The sequence below is a fragment of the Phyllostomus discolor genome, chromosome 2, assembly GCF_004126475.2.
Source record: "Phyllostomus discolor isolate MPI-MPIP mPhyDis1 chromosome 2, mPhyDis1.pri.v3, whole genome shotgun sequence".
In the NCBI taxonomy this organism is placed as follows: Eukaryota; Metazoa; Chordata; class Mammalia; order Chiroptera; family Phyllostomidae; genus Phyllostomus; species Phyllostomus discolor.
This window is the reverse complement of record NC_040904.2, coordinates 132,168,217-132,185,779: the sequence shown is the minus strand read 5'-3', so window position 1 is coordinate 132,185,779 and position 17,563 is coordinate 132,168,217. Positions and strand designations below refer to the sequence as shown.

Genomic DNA, 17,563 nt, shown 5'->3' with positions numbered 1-17,563 from the left:
AGAATAAGTTTTGGGCACGTTAAATCTGAGACGCCTATTTAGCCTTTAAGGGGCAAAGTCATGAGTGCATTTGGAAATACATGATTTGAGATTTCAGTGGTGAGGTTGTGGAGTTATTAGAATATATGCATTAGGTTTTACAAAAGATACAAATGAATAATGAGATGAAGAGGTACATAGGGCAAGGTCTGGAAAGGTCCCAAGTACAAGAGCTGCTGTTCTGTTGGAGTTGGGGTGCTCAGCATATAAACATTTACAGCCATGGGTCTATGTCAGACAAGAGAAGAGCTGTGAACACTTTAGAAGGCAGGAAGAGAAGGAGCAGGAAAAGTGGCTAGTGCTTGTAAGACAGGAGGGGAAGTAGCCCAAGAGCCACATGAGAAAAGAGTTTCAGGAAGAGGGAGTAATTACCAGGCCCAAGTACTACAGAAAGGCTGATTTAGATGAATCACTGGAACCTTAGCATGAGTAGAATAGTGGGGACAAGAGCTTAATTGAAGTTAATTAGAAAAGTGGAAACAATAAATGAGGACTGAATATAGGCATCTCTGTGGGGGGTTTGGCTATAAAGGGGAGCAGAGCATCAGAGGAGCTAGAAAGGGATGAGGGCTCAAATGAAGCTTCCCTTTTTAAGGATGGGAAATACATTACGGATGTGTGCTTATGGGAAAGAGAGAGCAGAAGAAGAGCACTGATGTCACAAGACAGTGAGGCGATGATTGCTACTGCAATAGGTAAATGGAATGGCTAGGCAGTGCTGAGTGCCCTGAAGCATTATGTAAATAAATGTAAGATGACATCAGTCAGTGTGGCTGTGTAGTCAAATTCAGTCATTTGGGCGTAGGCATAGACTAGGCAGAGAAACAGATTTACCAGACTGAAGTTTTAGAACAGCAGAAGAAAGGGCAAAGAATGGCTATACTAATGAACTACAGAATCTAAGCCACAGAAAGGAGAGAGACACAAAGGAGGTGGGCAGTGAAATGGCAGGAAGCTCAATGAATTGCAAGCCTTTCTGGGTTGATGAATTACAAAAATTGGAGGACTAGAGGAAGTGGTGGCCAAAGAGTGGGAGGCTTTACACCGAGTTTACCATCAGCGCGAAGGATTCAGACAGTCACCGAGTTCATCTGAAAATTTTGACAGAGGAAGGATGTCTGTCTTTCAGAAGTGACTCAGAGCCTTGCTCTATCTTTGGGTCTTTCCTTGAGATCAAAAGCCAGTGTTAACCAGGACGTGGATGGATCAATCAGGGAAACAGAAAAAAGAGCTATAGAGTCACCCATATCAGGCTGTCACAGGCCCACAACACAGGATTAATCTCCAGTTCTAAAATGGCTGTAGATCCTGAAGGAGAGAATCATATCTCTCCTATTTTGTATATCGCCGCATTGTAAGAACATACTCATCTGATGCGATTGATTTAAAAGTTTCCTAGGATAAAATCTGAGAATGTCATGTGAAATTTGCGTCTCTCAAACTAAGTCTGCTGAACCAAGAAAGCCTTCTGTTTGTCCCTTGGGAGAAAACATGCATCTTTTTTTCACAGAGAGAGCCTTCAGGCTTCAGGAGTAAGGTTTTACAGAAAGCTTTGATTATTCTTCTTCAAACTAACAGGAAATTTCATTTTTGTCAGAGACTGAAAAACACACTCCTATGCAGCTATCAACAAGAATACCTAAATGATTAATTCGGTCCCCTTGGAAAAAGACGGGAGGTCACAAATCTACTGTCTATCTTTGTCTTTAATCTTTATTCTTATCTTTCAGAAGCTTATTAATTTCAAAGCCATGAATGGGTAGGATACAACAAGGACAAATAAAAACTGTAAAAAAATGCCTCTCTGTGTTTCACTTATTATTCAATTAAGCAAACATCAACTATAAATTCCTTAAAAGGAGATCTGTCTCCTAATGCCCTATGCTGAGTCTACAACAGCGTACTGCATTGGACAAATCTTAATTAGTGATAAAGTTCTGACCAAAATCACTGGGGGCTGAGTGGTAGAGTAGGCAATCAGTAAGATAGAATTAGTGTTCTCTCTTTTGCATTAATATTAAACTAAAGATGTTACAGATATATGTTATTCCCCATAGTCTAGACAAATATAACAAAATGTTCTGTAAATTCAAAAGGAAAAATGAGCAGTCATTACTTCTTTTGTGAATCCGTTGTTACACTTCAACGAGCTATAGAATAAAGGATTCATTCTTATTATCTTTCATGTAGAATGCATCAAGGATAATTTATGCAACATGCTGAAATGACTAGGGTGGAAATAAACCACTATTTATAGTTATACTTCACTCTGTTCAAAAAAGGTGTGTGTGTGTCTAAATTCTGAGGCAGGTAATAATTTATATTATATACTGATGTATTTTTAAAATAATATTTGTATTCAACTAAGTATTATATCATGGGAAAAAATGAAAGTTTGGCTAGGAAGGCCACATTTGGTTTGCTTTCAGCCACACGTGTCTCCACAGGGCCGCCCATGTCCCTCTCAGAAAGCTGCCCCTTCTTTGCACCCACAACAGCAACCAAGTGAGATTAGTAACACGAGTGAATGAGAAAAGCAACCTCACTCCAACACTTACCATTTTGAATGGATCAGTAACCCTTTTTTTAAAATATAATAACAACTGATTTAAGTTTCAACTATACTTTTAGAAATTCAGTGAAAAGGTATAAAGCATAATAAAGCAACCTGCTCTCCCGCCCTGAGATATAAAGTGTACCCTTTTCTGATCGATCTTCTATTCTTCCCCTTGTACAGGATACCACCATCTTAAACACGGTGCCTTCCACCACCATCTGTGTCCCTTTACTTTCATCATACAAGTAGCTACCCCTAAACAGAAGTATTGTTTTTACATGCTTTACAACTTCACATAGAACAGTATTATATTAGATCCTTTGGGGTTTTTTTTTTGTTAATCAACAGTTTTATACTTGTCTATAGTGATGCAGGTTATTCTAGTTCGTTTATTTTCACTGCCAAATAGTATTCCATTGACTGACTATTCCACAACTTATGTGTCCTTTCTGTTAAGTACTACTGAACGCTATTGTAAGCATTCTTGTGTATCATCCCATCTACAGGTATGCGAGTTTCCCTAGAGTGGAACAGTTGTTAAGTCACAGTTATAGTAGATAGTATACAATATGATAGAATCAACTTGTTCTTCTATAAGTAGAAGAAAACCTCCCTTTTTTAAAAAGTCAACAACATTTGATTGTTAGACATTTTACATTTTAACAAAATTATGGACAGGAAATGACATCTCATGGTTTTAATTTCATTGTACATTTCCTTGATTTCTGGTAGCTCGAGCATATTTTATGTAAATATTGATAATTCTGTAAATCACCTGTTTAAATCTTTTGTCCACTTTTTAATTGGTCTACTTCCCTTTTTCTCTAATGTATATTAAGAATTGTTTACATATTCTGGATACCATTACTTCGTAATAACATCTCCTATTCTATGGTTTGTCTCCATTTCTATTTTATTTTTCATTACCCTAAGTTTTTGTTTTAAAGGTAGTCAAATTTGTAAACTTTTTCTTTATTATTTATACATTTCACATTTTGTTTAAGCAATCTTTGCTTATCAGAAAACATAAATATGTTCTTTCAGAACTTTAAAAGTATTGTTTTTCTTATTTAAGTTTTTAACCCATCTGGTATTGATTTTACTTGGGAGTAAAAGCAAGAACATAATTTTGTTTTTTTCCACAGAACTGGCATGTTGTCCCAGCAACAGTTTCTGAACAGTTCATTCAGTGGCTCACACCCTGTGGGTCTGCGAAGCCAGGCCTCTCCCACCCCGCCCATCTGCATCCGCGTGGGCCTGCCCGCGTGCGCTCCGTCCCTCGAGGGCTCCTCGTGCATCCCTGTACGGCTCTCACATTCCGAGTTTAAGGAGTCCTCAACCTTCAAATTTCTTAAAAATTGTCCTGGCTATTTTTGGCCCTTTGCTCTTCCATATAAGCTTTAGAATTAACTTTTTCATTTTGATTAAAATTCATTCTGGGATGTTAGTGGAAATGTCTTGAATCTGTAGATTTATTTGGGGAAAACAAATATCTTTACAACAATGAACTTCCCTATATACAAACAGGGAACCCAAAACCATGAAATATTTTATAAATTTCATGTTTTCCTCACATGGAGGCCCCTCTAGTATTCTCTGTGCCATTCAAATTTTAGTATATTTTAGTATAGTAAATTTTAGTTTGCTTCCAAAGCAAACACACCACCACTACTTCAGTATCATAGCCATGTATATAAACAGAGAATCAATCAAATCAACTAATCAAATTATGTCTTCAAATAACTATCCTTGCTCTTTTTATGAAACAAAAAATTATCACAGAATCAGAAGTACTATAGTTAACATTTCTGAAAAAGTATTTCCTGGGCTTGCTTATTCTCTGAGATAAATAATACCATTCTTTGGCCTTTCTTACAGACCCTATTTTCTGTTGCTCAAAACTCTTCAAATGCCAAATTCAAATGAAGTAAGCTGAATGTTAAAAGTCATGACATAATTCTTTTAAATTACACACACAAGTAAATCATGCTTTGCTTACATGAATAAGATTTTAGCTTCCTTAATTGCATTTGCTTTAATGATATGAAGAAGCTATTTTAAGGCAAAAATTCAATCAATCATTTAACAAAGCTACATTCAGAAAACTAGCATACTTTATGAAACACCTTTTAGAGGGCATATATATTTATTGTTCTAGTCACCATCTGGAATAATGTGAATATTCTAGTAAGATTAATGATAACTGTGATTATAACAGTAATGTCTATTCATAGCTGCATACTGAGAACCACCCTTCTGTCTATTTATTATTCATTAAATCATTCATAAAACAGAGAGTGAAAGTTTTTTATTTGAACTCGGTATACACAGTGTGCGCATTATATTGACTTTAATTTGCATTTTCAAAATAATGAAGTCTTTTTCCATCTTCCCCAAGTACATGTAATTTGCCACATTTATATCTGTTTAAAAATTCAATTTTGTTTCTTAAGGCAATTATCAATTTTTCATTGCATTTCTGCTATTCATGATATCATATATTTATGCCACCATATAATATGGTGGTATTATGAAAGACACACCAAGTCACACGACATGAGTTTAATTCTATTTCTTGCTTGTATTAACTGTGTGCCTTGGACAAATTACTTGCCTCTCTAAGTTTAATTTCCTCATCTATAAAATGAAGAAAATAATTCTAAGCTACATTATAAGGTTGTTATAAGAATGTAGGTAAAGTGTTCAATCTATAGTTGTATTCAATTACCCGTCATCATCAGTATCATCATATTGTGTCCTACTCCGAGGCCACCAAAATATAAATTGCATCTTTCTAGAATGCAGAAGCCAAAGCTCACCTTCTTTCGGACAGTTGACAACATGCTGAGCAACTCCTATGTGTTAAGGCACTCAAAGTAATTAATAAAATATGTTGAGTTAGATATTTCTCTATTCATAATATTCTAAGAATTTATTTATTTATTTTTTATAGATTTTATTTATTTATTTTTAGAGAGGGAAGGCAGGGAGAAAGAGAGAGAGAGAGAGAGAGATCAACATCAATGTGCGGTTGCTGGGGGCCATGGCCTGCAACCCAGGCATGTGCCCTGGCTGGGAACTGAACCTACAATGCTTTGGTTCACAGCCTGCGCTCAAACCACTGAGCTATGCCAGCCAGGGTGATATTCTAAGAATTTAAAAAAATTTCCCCACCTATATCTGATTTCTCAAATTAAATAATAAGCTATTTAAGGGCAAGTGGCAGCTCAATAAATAAATAAACCAGCCATATTAAATAAATGTTAACTAGTACACGAATATATATATGCTGACTATACATTTAAAATAAAAATAACTGTTGAACACATCCAAAACAGGTTCCTGTTTTCAGGCAACTGACTGAGAAATGTATATAGTACTTTTTAAAAGTACTTAATAGACAAAAGCCTAACATCTATGTAAAAATTCTGGTTCTATCATTTTAATGGATGAAAAATGGTATTCTAATAATCATATAGGATGCCAATCTAATATCAAGCACTTAAATCTATGAATCTCATCTAAATTATTCAACCCCTTGATAAAGATTATATAACTGGACATTTGAAAAATTACAGCATAGAATCTCCAGAAAGAATAGCTTATAAGTAGAAAATCAGTAACAGATTTAATTATAAGTAACTGAAAATAAGATACTAAGACAATAGTATACTATTTGATAGTGACTCTATATTTTCCTTTCCTACATTTTTGTGTGCAAAAAATGTAGATTTTTCCTCATTATTTTGCTGATTAAAGAAACTCAGAAACCAAAGACAATAAAAATAATGACTGTGTTTATAAAGATTGTTTTTTTTAAACCAATTACCAGGTGGAAAAATGGTCCAGGAGAATTAAATTCAAATGCTATCATAAAATTCAACAGATACTGTGAGTCAAAGAGAATGAGAACTAGATTAATAGTTTTAAAAAGAGTGATTAAGAATCATGGTAATTTATCTAAACACACATGCAAGTAAGCAGGAAGTTCTTAAAGAAGCATAACACAGTGTCTGCTATGTACAGACATTAATGTAACCACTTAAAAATGTTTTTTAATCCTCACAGGACATTTTTTCATTGCTATTAGAGAGGGAGGCAGGCAAAGACCAGAGAAACATCCATTGGTTGTCTCCACAGATGCCCCAAATGGGGACTGAACACACAACCTTTCGGTTTATGGGGCAGTGCTCCAACCTACTGAGTCACACCATCTAGGGCTAAATGTAACCATTTTTATTTGCTTCATATTTCAATCACAGTATTAACCAAGTACCCAGCATTATTCAAATAAACAATCTTCTAAACCTGATGAAAGAGATGAGATTAATGTTTATCTGTTTATCATAATCATTACTACATTTACAATAAGCTGCAGTTTAGAGGTTATCTCATGAAAACCCATGGCTTGACTGATCAATTAAAGATTCTCAAATCTTCATTTCTGGACTGGATGTTCCATACCCAAAGCCCCACGTCTTTCATATATAGGTAAACAGTGCCATTATCTACTCAGAAGCCCTAAATTTGAGAGATATTTTGGACTTCTCTCTCTCCTCCCATGTCCAATCAGTAAACAGAACTTTTTACACTTTCTCTTCAGCATCTCATGGACTGGCCTCCTCTGCATTTCCTATGCTACTGCTACTCTAGGCCAGGCACTCCTCACTTCCATCTGGATCACTACTGCAGCTGCCTCCTGATTTTCCATGCCTCCAGTCTCACCTCCCTCTAGCCCTGCACCCCTCATCACATATCCAGAGTAACTGCTCTGAAACTCAAATTTGCTCTTGTCACTCTCATGTCTAAAATCCCTCACTGTTTCTCCTAAAATTCTCAAGGTGAATCCAAACACCTTCAAACAGCATTCAAAGTCATTTATGATCCATCGTCATCTCTTCCCTCCTGCCTCATCTCTTGCGATCCCTCAATCCCACTTAATGCTGCAGCCAACCAGAAATGTCCGGGGCCCCCTGAACTCCCATCCCCTCTCAAGCTTTCTTGCCTTTGCCCATGCTAAGCTCTGTCATGGTTCTGTACATTATCAGGCATATTCTTAAAGAAGCAGCTTAAAGCTGTCCCTACTAGGCAGCTACTTCTGATCAAATTTCCTATACTCTGCCCTAGTTTTCTCACATACACATACATGCACACACACGTACACTCCTTATTTAACTACTCCACTGATGTACTCCCATAGCAACTTATGCATATATCACTATTACTGGGCTTCATCTTCATCTGTATACATTATAATTGCTTGGCATATAAAGATACTCAGCAAATGTACTGAATAAAAGAAATAATAACCTATTTTAGCACCTCTCCCCTTCTACTCATGGTTCAACCCATTTCATATTGGCGTACACCTGCATTAGTCCATCAAAAAAACTTTTAACAGGTAACCAAAAATCTTTGCTAAATTCATCATTTTCCCACCTTTCTCTTGGCTCTCAGTAATGTTGACTATTCCCATCCTCCCATCCTCTTGAAACACTCCTTTCTTGGTTGCTATAATGCCATATTCTCTCCTCACCCAAATCCCTGGGCTCCAGACCTTTTCTGGGTCCCTAGCGCAAACCCTGGAAGACACAGTCTTTGCACACCCGCTCGCTCTGCCTAGGACCCTGCAGCACTCCTCATTCTCTCCCCTCAACTCCTACTGAGACTTTAGGTCAGCACTTCCCAAACTTCAGTGTGCACACAAGTTCCCTGGTGAACTCATTAAAATGCAGAGTCTGACTCAATAGGTCTGGGGTAGCACCAGAGACTCTGCATCTCTAATAAGCTCTCAGGTGATGCCCAAATAAACCATTCTCGGACCACATTTTGAAGAGCAAGGTTTTAGATCTCAGCTCAAATGTTTTCTTTTTCAGAAAAACATTTTCTCTAATTGGACTTCACCCACACTCCCAATTTAGTCAAATGCCCCCAATTCACTCTTACTGTACCATGTAAATCTCCACAACGGCTTTGGTTTACCATTATAAACTATACACATACTTCCCCTCAACCTCCTGCTTCTACCTAGGGCTTGGCACGTTTGCATTTGAGAAATAAATGAACCATGTCTGTTGAGCCAGCCCCTGACTTAGGCTGAATCACTTCCTTCCATGCTATAGCACAAGGTTCACCACCCTGTCCTCAGCTTCTATAGAAATCGAGTTCATCTGTGGTTAGCAAGCCCTCTGAGAGATTTTTCTATTCCTGCCAGGATTCACTCATTTGGGGTCTGTAGAATCACGGTCAGAGAAAAACTGATTCCATATGCTCTGGCCTTTCTGCTTTTAACAAGCTGGCTGGCCAGAGTCTCCATGTCCCGCCCACCAGCAGTGCAGCTCCTCCTGTGGCAGGTAGATAAGAAGGAGAGGGGAAAGGACAAATCCTAGCAATCAGATCCAAGTCTCCCACCCTGTTGTGAGAAATGGCACCAGGAGGGGTATAGGCAGGAGGAAAAGACTAGGACTTTCAGTATATTCTGATATTTTTCCATTTCAAATTCATTGCCAGAATTCTTGTAAAGTACATACTTCTATGTTTAGGAGAAGAATTTTGACTAACATACTGTAGGAAAAATTATATAAGTTAAGGACTGGATACCACAGCTAAAACATTTGCAAGAAATAAGCTGTGCTGCGGAATATAATGGAAGAAATCATTTGCTAAAACACCCCACGTCGCAGGCAGAAGCAGCACCACTGCTGCCAAGAGCACTGTCTGAAACGAGAGCCAAAGCAAAAACTAAAACTAAACAAACACAAATCCATGAATGTCATTTTCCTTAACTAATAAATACATAAAAATAGTCATAGCACATAGTAGCAGAACTAAAACTTAACACTTGACTAAAATACTAGTAACATAATATCTTGGAGAAAACTGTAACAAGGAAAATGGGGACAGACTCATAGATGGAAAGCAGGATGGCAGCTATGGGGCTGCTAAGGGGTGGCAGGATAGAGCAAAGAGGAAAAAGGACTCCAGGACATGGACCACAGTGTGGTGACTGTAGGGGGAGGGGGTATAAGGAGGATACGTGGTAATGGAAAAAAACACAATAAGATTTAAAAAAAGAACACAGAATCTTCTAAAAGTACAAATCTGGAAGAGAACATTTTTAGTTAAACTGAACTTTTCAACAGATTTTCCAAGGCACACAACTGTCTTCACTTTATTGTAATAATATATCTCCAGTTCTATTTAAAATAATTATTTTAATTTTTACATCCTGAAATGTCATTAAATCATTATTATCCCCAACATGCATATTTCTGAATTTAGGATAACATATACTCAGCATGGTACTTTGCCTAATGCTATAGTCATTTAAAATGAATTTATTTTACACATAATGTCAGCCTTAGAGAATGAGGGCACAGACTCATTTTACTAAACATGAAGCTTCAAAGAGAATAAACTGTCCAAGCGAACCATGAAGATTCTCTGGAAGTCCCACCAAGGGGCCAAGGTGTAACACTGGAACAGCACTGTTGACATAATCACTCCTGAAGAGCCGGGACCTGAGTCTGGGGGCTGTGAACACGGAAGGACTGGATCCCCTGGGACTGTGGGTAGTTGTGATTTGAGGAATAATAATATCAAGAGACAAAGAAAGGTTGGAGGAGGTAGCTTTGGTTTCTGCAAATAGGCACATAGCCATAAAATGACCTCAAATCACCAGAACCCCCCCCCTAAATATTATGGGTTTGTTTTTGAACCTTTCCTACAAGATTTATAGCCCAATAAATTGAGGATATCTACCAATAAATTTATCCTCAATAAATTGAGGATATCTACCCCCAAAAGAAGGAAAAAAACCAGATAGCTCAGTTTAAAAATGAAAGCCAATGGAAAATAGAACTCACTTTATAAAAATCACGTGGTAACCAAATCTGATGGAAACTGATGTTATCATCTATTCCACAAAGAAAATAATGCCTGCACACACCAGAACTCATAGCTATACCACCACCAAAGAAAACCTATGAACACACATTTCCCACCACAAAGCATATCCTTTCTTAAAAACAAAAAACAAACAATGAAAGTGACAGGGTAAGGCTGGAGGTCTGGGGCAGGGGGAGTAAGAGAAAAGTAATAACAAAGCCCTGCCAAGGTGGTAGATCCACTACATCATTATGAAACAGATGTACAGATATGACAGATCACATAACTATTTGTACCAGGAAGCCACAATTAGGCTTGAATAACCTATGACAAATGTACCATATGGCGCACCTTCTGGACAACCAGTAAGAGACAAGTGTGTCTTAAACACAATTCTTTTGTGATAAGGATCCTAATACTAAGTGCCTAATACTGGAGTGGTGAACACACAATATAACATACAGTTGATGTATGAAATTGTGCACCTGAAACCTATACAATTTTATTAACCAGTGATACCCCAATAAATTCAATTAAACAAGTGAATTAAAAAAAAAAGAATTTGTGCTTGCAGAAATCTAGTACATGCCAAAGATCTGAGTACTTGGCAAGTGGAAACAGGCAATATATAAAATGTTAAAGCAGCTTCTACAACTGATTGCAAGCACTGACTCTAGGGCCTATGTCCCCACAGGCTCCCAAACTGGAACTGGCTAGAGCTGGAGGTCCTCAAAACATTCCTTTTTCTCTTTAAAGCAGAGATACTGATTGAGCCTTTTTGGTTACTATTATTATAATATGGTGAAGAAATATTCACTTAGGCTAAGCCATGCTGATAACAAGGAGGCTAAAAAATAGCATTCAAAGTGACAAGGCATGTGATGTGGGTATCCTAAGTATTTGGGGAGCAGTATGGTGCAGCGGCACACAGTTTGGGCTCCGAACTTAGTCCAATCTGGGCCCTAACTTGCCTCTATCACTTTCTACCTGGTGTGACTCTGGACAAGTTACCTTACCTCTTTAAGGCTACTTTGTGGAGAGAATGTATGTGCATCCATAGTAAGGGGATAAAACTCTTAGTAGCATATAAAAGATGGTGGCTATTTTATAGGCATGCTCCTAAATTTGATTCAGTGAAGCTTTAAAAGCAAATGCAAGATAGTAAAGTGGAAATTCTCTTCAGATGATTTTATAAATCTAATGCAATGCCAATTAACATTCCAATGTTTTTATAAAAGTGAAAAAATAATTCTGAAGTTCATGTGGTTAAATAATAGGCCAAGATAACCAAGAAACTTTTGAAGGAAAAATTATGTACTATATTTAAAAAATATTTTAGAGCTACAATAATTAACAAGGTATGATAATGGATCAAGAACAAACAGATCAATAAGACAGAAGAGAAAGTCTCTGACACATATATAAGGACATAGAATTTAATGTTTTCTGAAGGTAAATAAGACAAAAAAACAACACAAATTGAGACACTTTGTTAACCATAATCTGTAACATAACTAAAATTAGTTAATACAAAATTTAAGATTTAACTGTCAAAAATAAAACCTTAGGAAGAGTATCTGGAGATACATTTGGAGAGTAAAGAGAGACTTTTTTTGCATAGACTCCAATGAAGTCATCAAATTAAAGTAATTATATTTTTTCAAGAAAGGAATGCAGCTAAACTGATCAACAATCAGAAATAATTCAAGGGGAAATGACAAACAAGAAAAATATATTTGTAGCACATGGCAAAGTGTGTCAACTGTCTAAATTATAATTACAATTTAAAATAAAAAAATAGAAAAATTAGCAGGGTATACAAATAGGCAATTCATAGAAATATAAATAAACAGTAATCATAAGATAAAGTCAATGCTCCCAAGTCACTGTAACAATAGGTAATAAATATGTTAATTAGTTGGATTGTGGTATATATACACACATTACTTTGTACAACTTAAATAGATTCAATTTTTATTTGTCAAAAAGTTTAAAGCTCACAAGTCCTAAAAAATAGAAATTAACTTAATATTTCTTGCTTATTACATTTTTGAAGGCTATTTAAAAATTAAATAATTTAATAAATCTAACAGTATATACGTTGTAATGTAGAAAATAGGCATGCTCATATATTACCAGTAGGAATCCAAACTTGTATACATATTCTAGAGTGAATTTGCCTTAGAAAGCCTTTTTTTTTTTTAAAATTCCTATCCTTTAATTCAATAATTCCTCTTACAGAATGTCTCTTGATTCTATCTCCACCTTCAAAGGCCTGCTCTGTAAAAATGAGACCAGGGCTCTGCACACTGCAGTTTTCTCGTGTCAGCTGGTTCTGTCCGTAGATGGCACAGAGAGGAGACCGAAGACCAGAGGCACAGAAGAGGCTTGCTCCAAATTCGCTTGCTGTTCCTGTCAGCTGCTTCCCAGAGACAGCTTTGAACCTCCTTAGATGCACTGGAACCAGCGGCTGGTGCCACGCCTGGTTAGGGTGCAGCTCCATGAGGTCTGCTCTCTGAGGTCCAGGGGATAGAGGGCAGGGCCTCTTCTCTTAGGTTACAGGTTCTAATACCTGCAACCTCGTCCTGGGAGACTATACTTTAGCATGTTAACAATGGTTTTCTCCTCATTAATTTTTCTACTGATCCAGTGTTGTTAGTGGAAGTTATGTTCTTCCACAGACTCACAAGGAAAGCATCCACACACAGGAGACTATGGTATGGCATGGTTTACTTGTGTGAAAACAGAAACTACAATCTGAGTTTCCACTGTCCCATTTTGTACAAATTGGGATCTGACCACATGGCACTCTTATACATGATGTAGTAATTTATGTTGAGGGAAACAGGTGTTTGTTTATTAATGAGGTTCTAACCTTGGGGGTGCTGAGAGCACTCCTGATCTGAGCACTTCTCTCCCATGAGACCCAGAACTTCCCTTACTCTCCAAAAGACTACAAGCCAAAACCATGCCCAGAAGTTCCCCATATCCTTATCTGTCCATCAGCTGGCCATGCAAAAAGATCTCTACCCTCTCTGGCATGTGCACTCCTGGGTTTCAGAATTGCCCTCCTCTCACAGCAGCTCTCTGTTTCAGCATCTGCAGTGCGCTCTTCTCAGTCTCCAAGTAGTGGTCCAGGAACTGTGTGCTGTACATAGTGTCTCAGAGACTGGAGCCCAGGGAGGCACATGTCCCAGCATCGAACCCTGCCTCCAGGAGTGGGCTCCCATCACCTGCGGGTCTAAGCCCCTAGTGGGCTGGGCATCTGCCTGGTCCCACGAGTGCTCTTGCCCATGTGTGGAGTGGGGCCAGAGGCCCAAAACATATAAATGCCAAAAGCTCAGAGAGAGAGAGAAAGCTTGCATCAAGCCCCAAAGCAAAAGAGTGACTTCTTCATACCTAGTGTGCGAGCAAGCAAGAGAGCCAGCGAGAGCAAGCCTTTCTGCCATTAAGTCCTGTCCCCTTTACAAACGCCCAAACAGGAGTGGACTTGCCTCCCTCTGACCAAGCCAGACCAGTTTCAGAATATGCCACTCAAAGTATTGTCCTGTAGAAACACAAGTCTGTAGCTCAGCATTCCCAGTCACAGTTCAGCTCCAAGCAGCTCCAACAAGTCCGTGAGCAACCTGCCTGAGTCTTCACAGTGCCCATTTCTCCCCTCCAGAGCTGCCTTTACTCCAGCCATCAGCTTATCAGTGTGTGCTTGGCCAAGCAGGTCCCCCTAGTGCCACCAGCCATCTTCTGTGTGGGAGGGACACTGACGACATGTCTAAACAACGAGGTCTGTGGGAACATACCTAGTTTCTGGACTTAAGGTTCCCTGTGACTGACTGGGCTAGCTAGGGCGGGGGCAAAAAGCCCACATACCCCCAGAGCTCTAGACCTCATGTTTCTCTGCACTCTGCAATTTAAAGGTTTGGCTCAAAAATTCCTGTCTGACATTTTTGTCAGCTCCCCAGTGTTTTTGACCCTCTTTTGGCTGCCATTTTTAGTAAGGGCAAAAGTTTCCCAGCCAGCTCAGTTGCACAAACATTTGTTAGTCCAGGGTAGGGCATTTGGCCCCTGCAGCTCATGCAGGTGCTGTATTTGCTCCCCCCACCAACCCAAGCTGTGCCATGAGTGACTCTGCCAGCCCAGGTTCTCACAGTCAGGTTGTCTTTGTTTATAGTTTGCCCCTGGCAGCAGCCTCCTTCCCAGCCCCTCCTTTCCTGAAGGGCTGTTTCAATCTGCCTTTGTTATGCAAATATGCCCTAAGCTCTGTGTCTTCTGCTCCATGGGCACCCTTTTCCACCCCCTGCCTTTCTGCTTTTCTGGGGGGAGGGGGGTCCAATGTTTTCCAGGGACTTCTGCTCCGACCTACCCCATTACAATTTCTGTTCATTCTGCTACAGGAAGAGTCAATCATGTCTTCAGCAAGGCCAAAACAGAAACCAATGTCCAGCGTTTCTGCTTCATATTAAAGCTTAGTCCTTTTGGAGCCCACAAGCATCTGCTAAGCAATCTCAGGCTCAATCCAGGCTGCTTTGAGGCAGGAGATAATGAGGAAGAAGGATACTCAGGAGGTGCCCCAGGGCTAAGATAGAGGATACAATACAGGACAGAGACCCTGTTCTAAGACAGGTTGTCCCCGCTTCTGGAAAAGCATTGAATCATGGTGAATCACGAATGCACCTGCACAGAAGATGTTACATGACTCCTGCTTCATTATAATAACATTATAATAAATTAACATTGTGGGACCTGTTCCCCGGTGGCCAATCAAGAAAAATCATGGGAGACTGCATGCACAGTAGATTTAAAGTAACATAACTACTTGTACAGGTGCAATAAAAGCCCGCCAAAAAGCCAGGAAATATCCATCCTGTAAGAACAGAATCCTTCAGCCCCTAAAGTCAATCTCTGCTCAGAGTTAGCCTGCTCCCATTTTCTGTGGAGTGTACTATTGCTTAATAAATCTGCTCTCTCTCTTTCTGCTATAAACCCTCTGTGTGTCTGGTTCAATTCTTTGTCTGTGATCACCAAGAACCTGGTTAGCTGTGACCACCTGTGACAGTTTAGCTTGTTTTTGGCTGCTCCAGTGGTACAGTCCACGTGGCTGCCAGCAATGCAGCTGCTTTGGCCACATGGCTATGGAGAAAGAATGTGCACCACACGGGGTGAGTACATTACCAGGTGGGCAAGAGAGTTTAGTCATTTTGGAGCCCATACCACCAGCTGCCAGCCCTGCAGCTGCTAGATGCACCTGGTTGTGTGTTCCTGGGTGAGAGAGTGACAGAGAGAGAGTGAGAGGGAGCGAGGGAGCTTCTTTGTTCCCCAGATTATATTAGCCTGGGTTTGGGATGGACAAGGTGCTTTTTCAAAAGAACCAATCAACTTTCCAAACTTTTGCAGGCTTTGCATTGCCCCACCCTCTAGTTAGACAGGTCCCTGTAGTCCAGTGCTTCCTCCTGCACCCCACAACCCCAACAATCTGGTACTAGAGGGGTGAAGGGAGGAGTATTAACCCCCTTGGCAGAGCAATACTGTAATGGAATATTCATAATATTCCATGTACTCATATACTATACTTTTGATTAAATTCTCTGTCTTAAAGGACATTTGATTCATGTCCATTTTTTTGTTATTGTAAATGATGCTAGAATAAATATCCTTGAATAGAAGTCTTTGTCCATACGTCTTATTTCTTTAGAATAATTTAGAATCTTTAGGATGATCATTCAGTATCCAGCAGGAAAACTGAAACCATTTAACAGTTATTTTAACAAAGAATTTATGTAGGAAACTGGTTAAATGGGCTTAAAAGTTTGTAAAGAAAGCTTGTAAAGCTAAAAGGGAGGTTGGAGGTGCAAACTGTAAATTCACGAAGGAACTACCTCTTTAGGTCTAGGGAAACAAAGAGATTGTATTATTAAAAACTAGACAGAGGCTCCTCACTGAGTTAAGATGGTTTGTTCATAGGAGGGGAAAGGAATGTTCATTAAAAAGACATTCTGAAAAGGAAGAGGAAATGCCTGGCATTCTTTCTTCAAGTCCCCTTCAGCTAAAAACAAACAACAAGTAATTCTTATGTGTTTTGGTAAAATAACCCAAACAAAAAGAATTTTGCCACCATAAACATTGAAACCTACCAAAATTCTGCAGAGATTTGGAAAGCAATTTAAAACGCACATGTGATATAGAAACTGGGCTTTGAAGTGGCCATGATTATCTCAAGCAAAGGAAAAAGAAAATATTGTAGGAATTAGGAAAAAATAAGACGTCAAATTATACCGGAACATTCATTAATTGTAAAAGTCAATTCAAGTTCATCTGAATTTTTAAATGATGGGGTTGGTGGAATTTAAGCAACAGAGCTTCATGTATTCTTGAGCATGTATGACTGTGTACACAGTATGCTAGTTTCTACTGATGCCCAACTATCTTAGAAAGTAAAAGCAAAGAAGTTGAAAACTACATAAAGAACTAGGCAAAGACCAACAGGAGGCCTTAATAGCCAGCTCACTCAGCTGATAAGGTTTTTAATCTCTCTGAAGTTTTAATATATTTTACATAACCTGACTTCATGAAGTACAAAGAACTGACTGAAAAATTCACTTTGGCAGACTTGCTGCCTACTTCCACCAAATCATTAGCTGACAAGTAGTGAAATAAGGCATAGGTAACTTAGCTCCACTGTATAAGCAGCACCAAATAACTCTAAATCATATGGGCAGAGATGTATAGAACAACTGAAAGCTAAGTTCACTATTTTCCACAAAAATCCAAAAAAAAAAAAAAAAAAAAAAAGACCCACAAATGGCATTTAGCTCCACAGTTAACTGGCCTGTAGGTCAGCAGGAAGCTTGTTATGAGCTGACTGTCCAGGAGACAGCAGTTTTCAGAGTGCTCCCGAAGTAATTTCCTGTGTGAAAAACTCACTGCTGTTCTTGCATTCCTCAGGGTGCATTTCTTATCATCCCAGAGGATGTTGCTCTTCCCCAGGAAGAGGAAGGAACCAGTTGTTACTGGATGTGTGGGCTGAGAGCTGTCAGGCATTTTCGGCATGCCTCTGTCTCAGCTGTGGGATCTCGGGATACAGCT

The 17,563-nt window shown here is 38.8% G+C and overlaps 1 protein-coding gene across 4 annotated transcripts in view; it reads right to left on the bottom strand.

The window, feature by feature from the left end:
* POC1B (POC1 centriolar protein B) overlaps nucleotides 1–17,563 on the bottom strand; it is a 101,515-nt gene that overhangs the window by 12,331 nt on the left and 71,621 nt on the right. The window contains exon 11 of one of the 4 annotated variants that reach the window (XM_036018591.1): nucleotides 11,381–15,610. The exons of the other annotated variants lie outside the window; for them this stretch is intronic. Coding sequence (XP_035874484.1) covers nucleotides 15,293–15,610 — 318 coding nt within the window. The 3' untranslated portion in view covers nucleotides 11,381–15,292. Of the gene's footprint in view, nucleotides 1–11,380; nucleotides 15,611–17,563 lie in introns of those variants that run through there. 4 annotated transcript variants of the gene reach the window in all.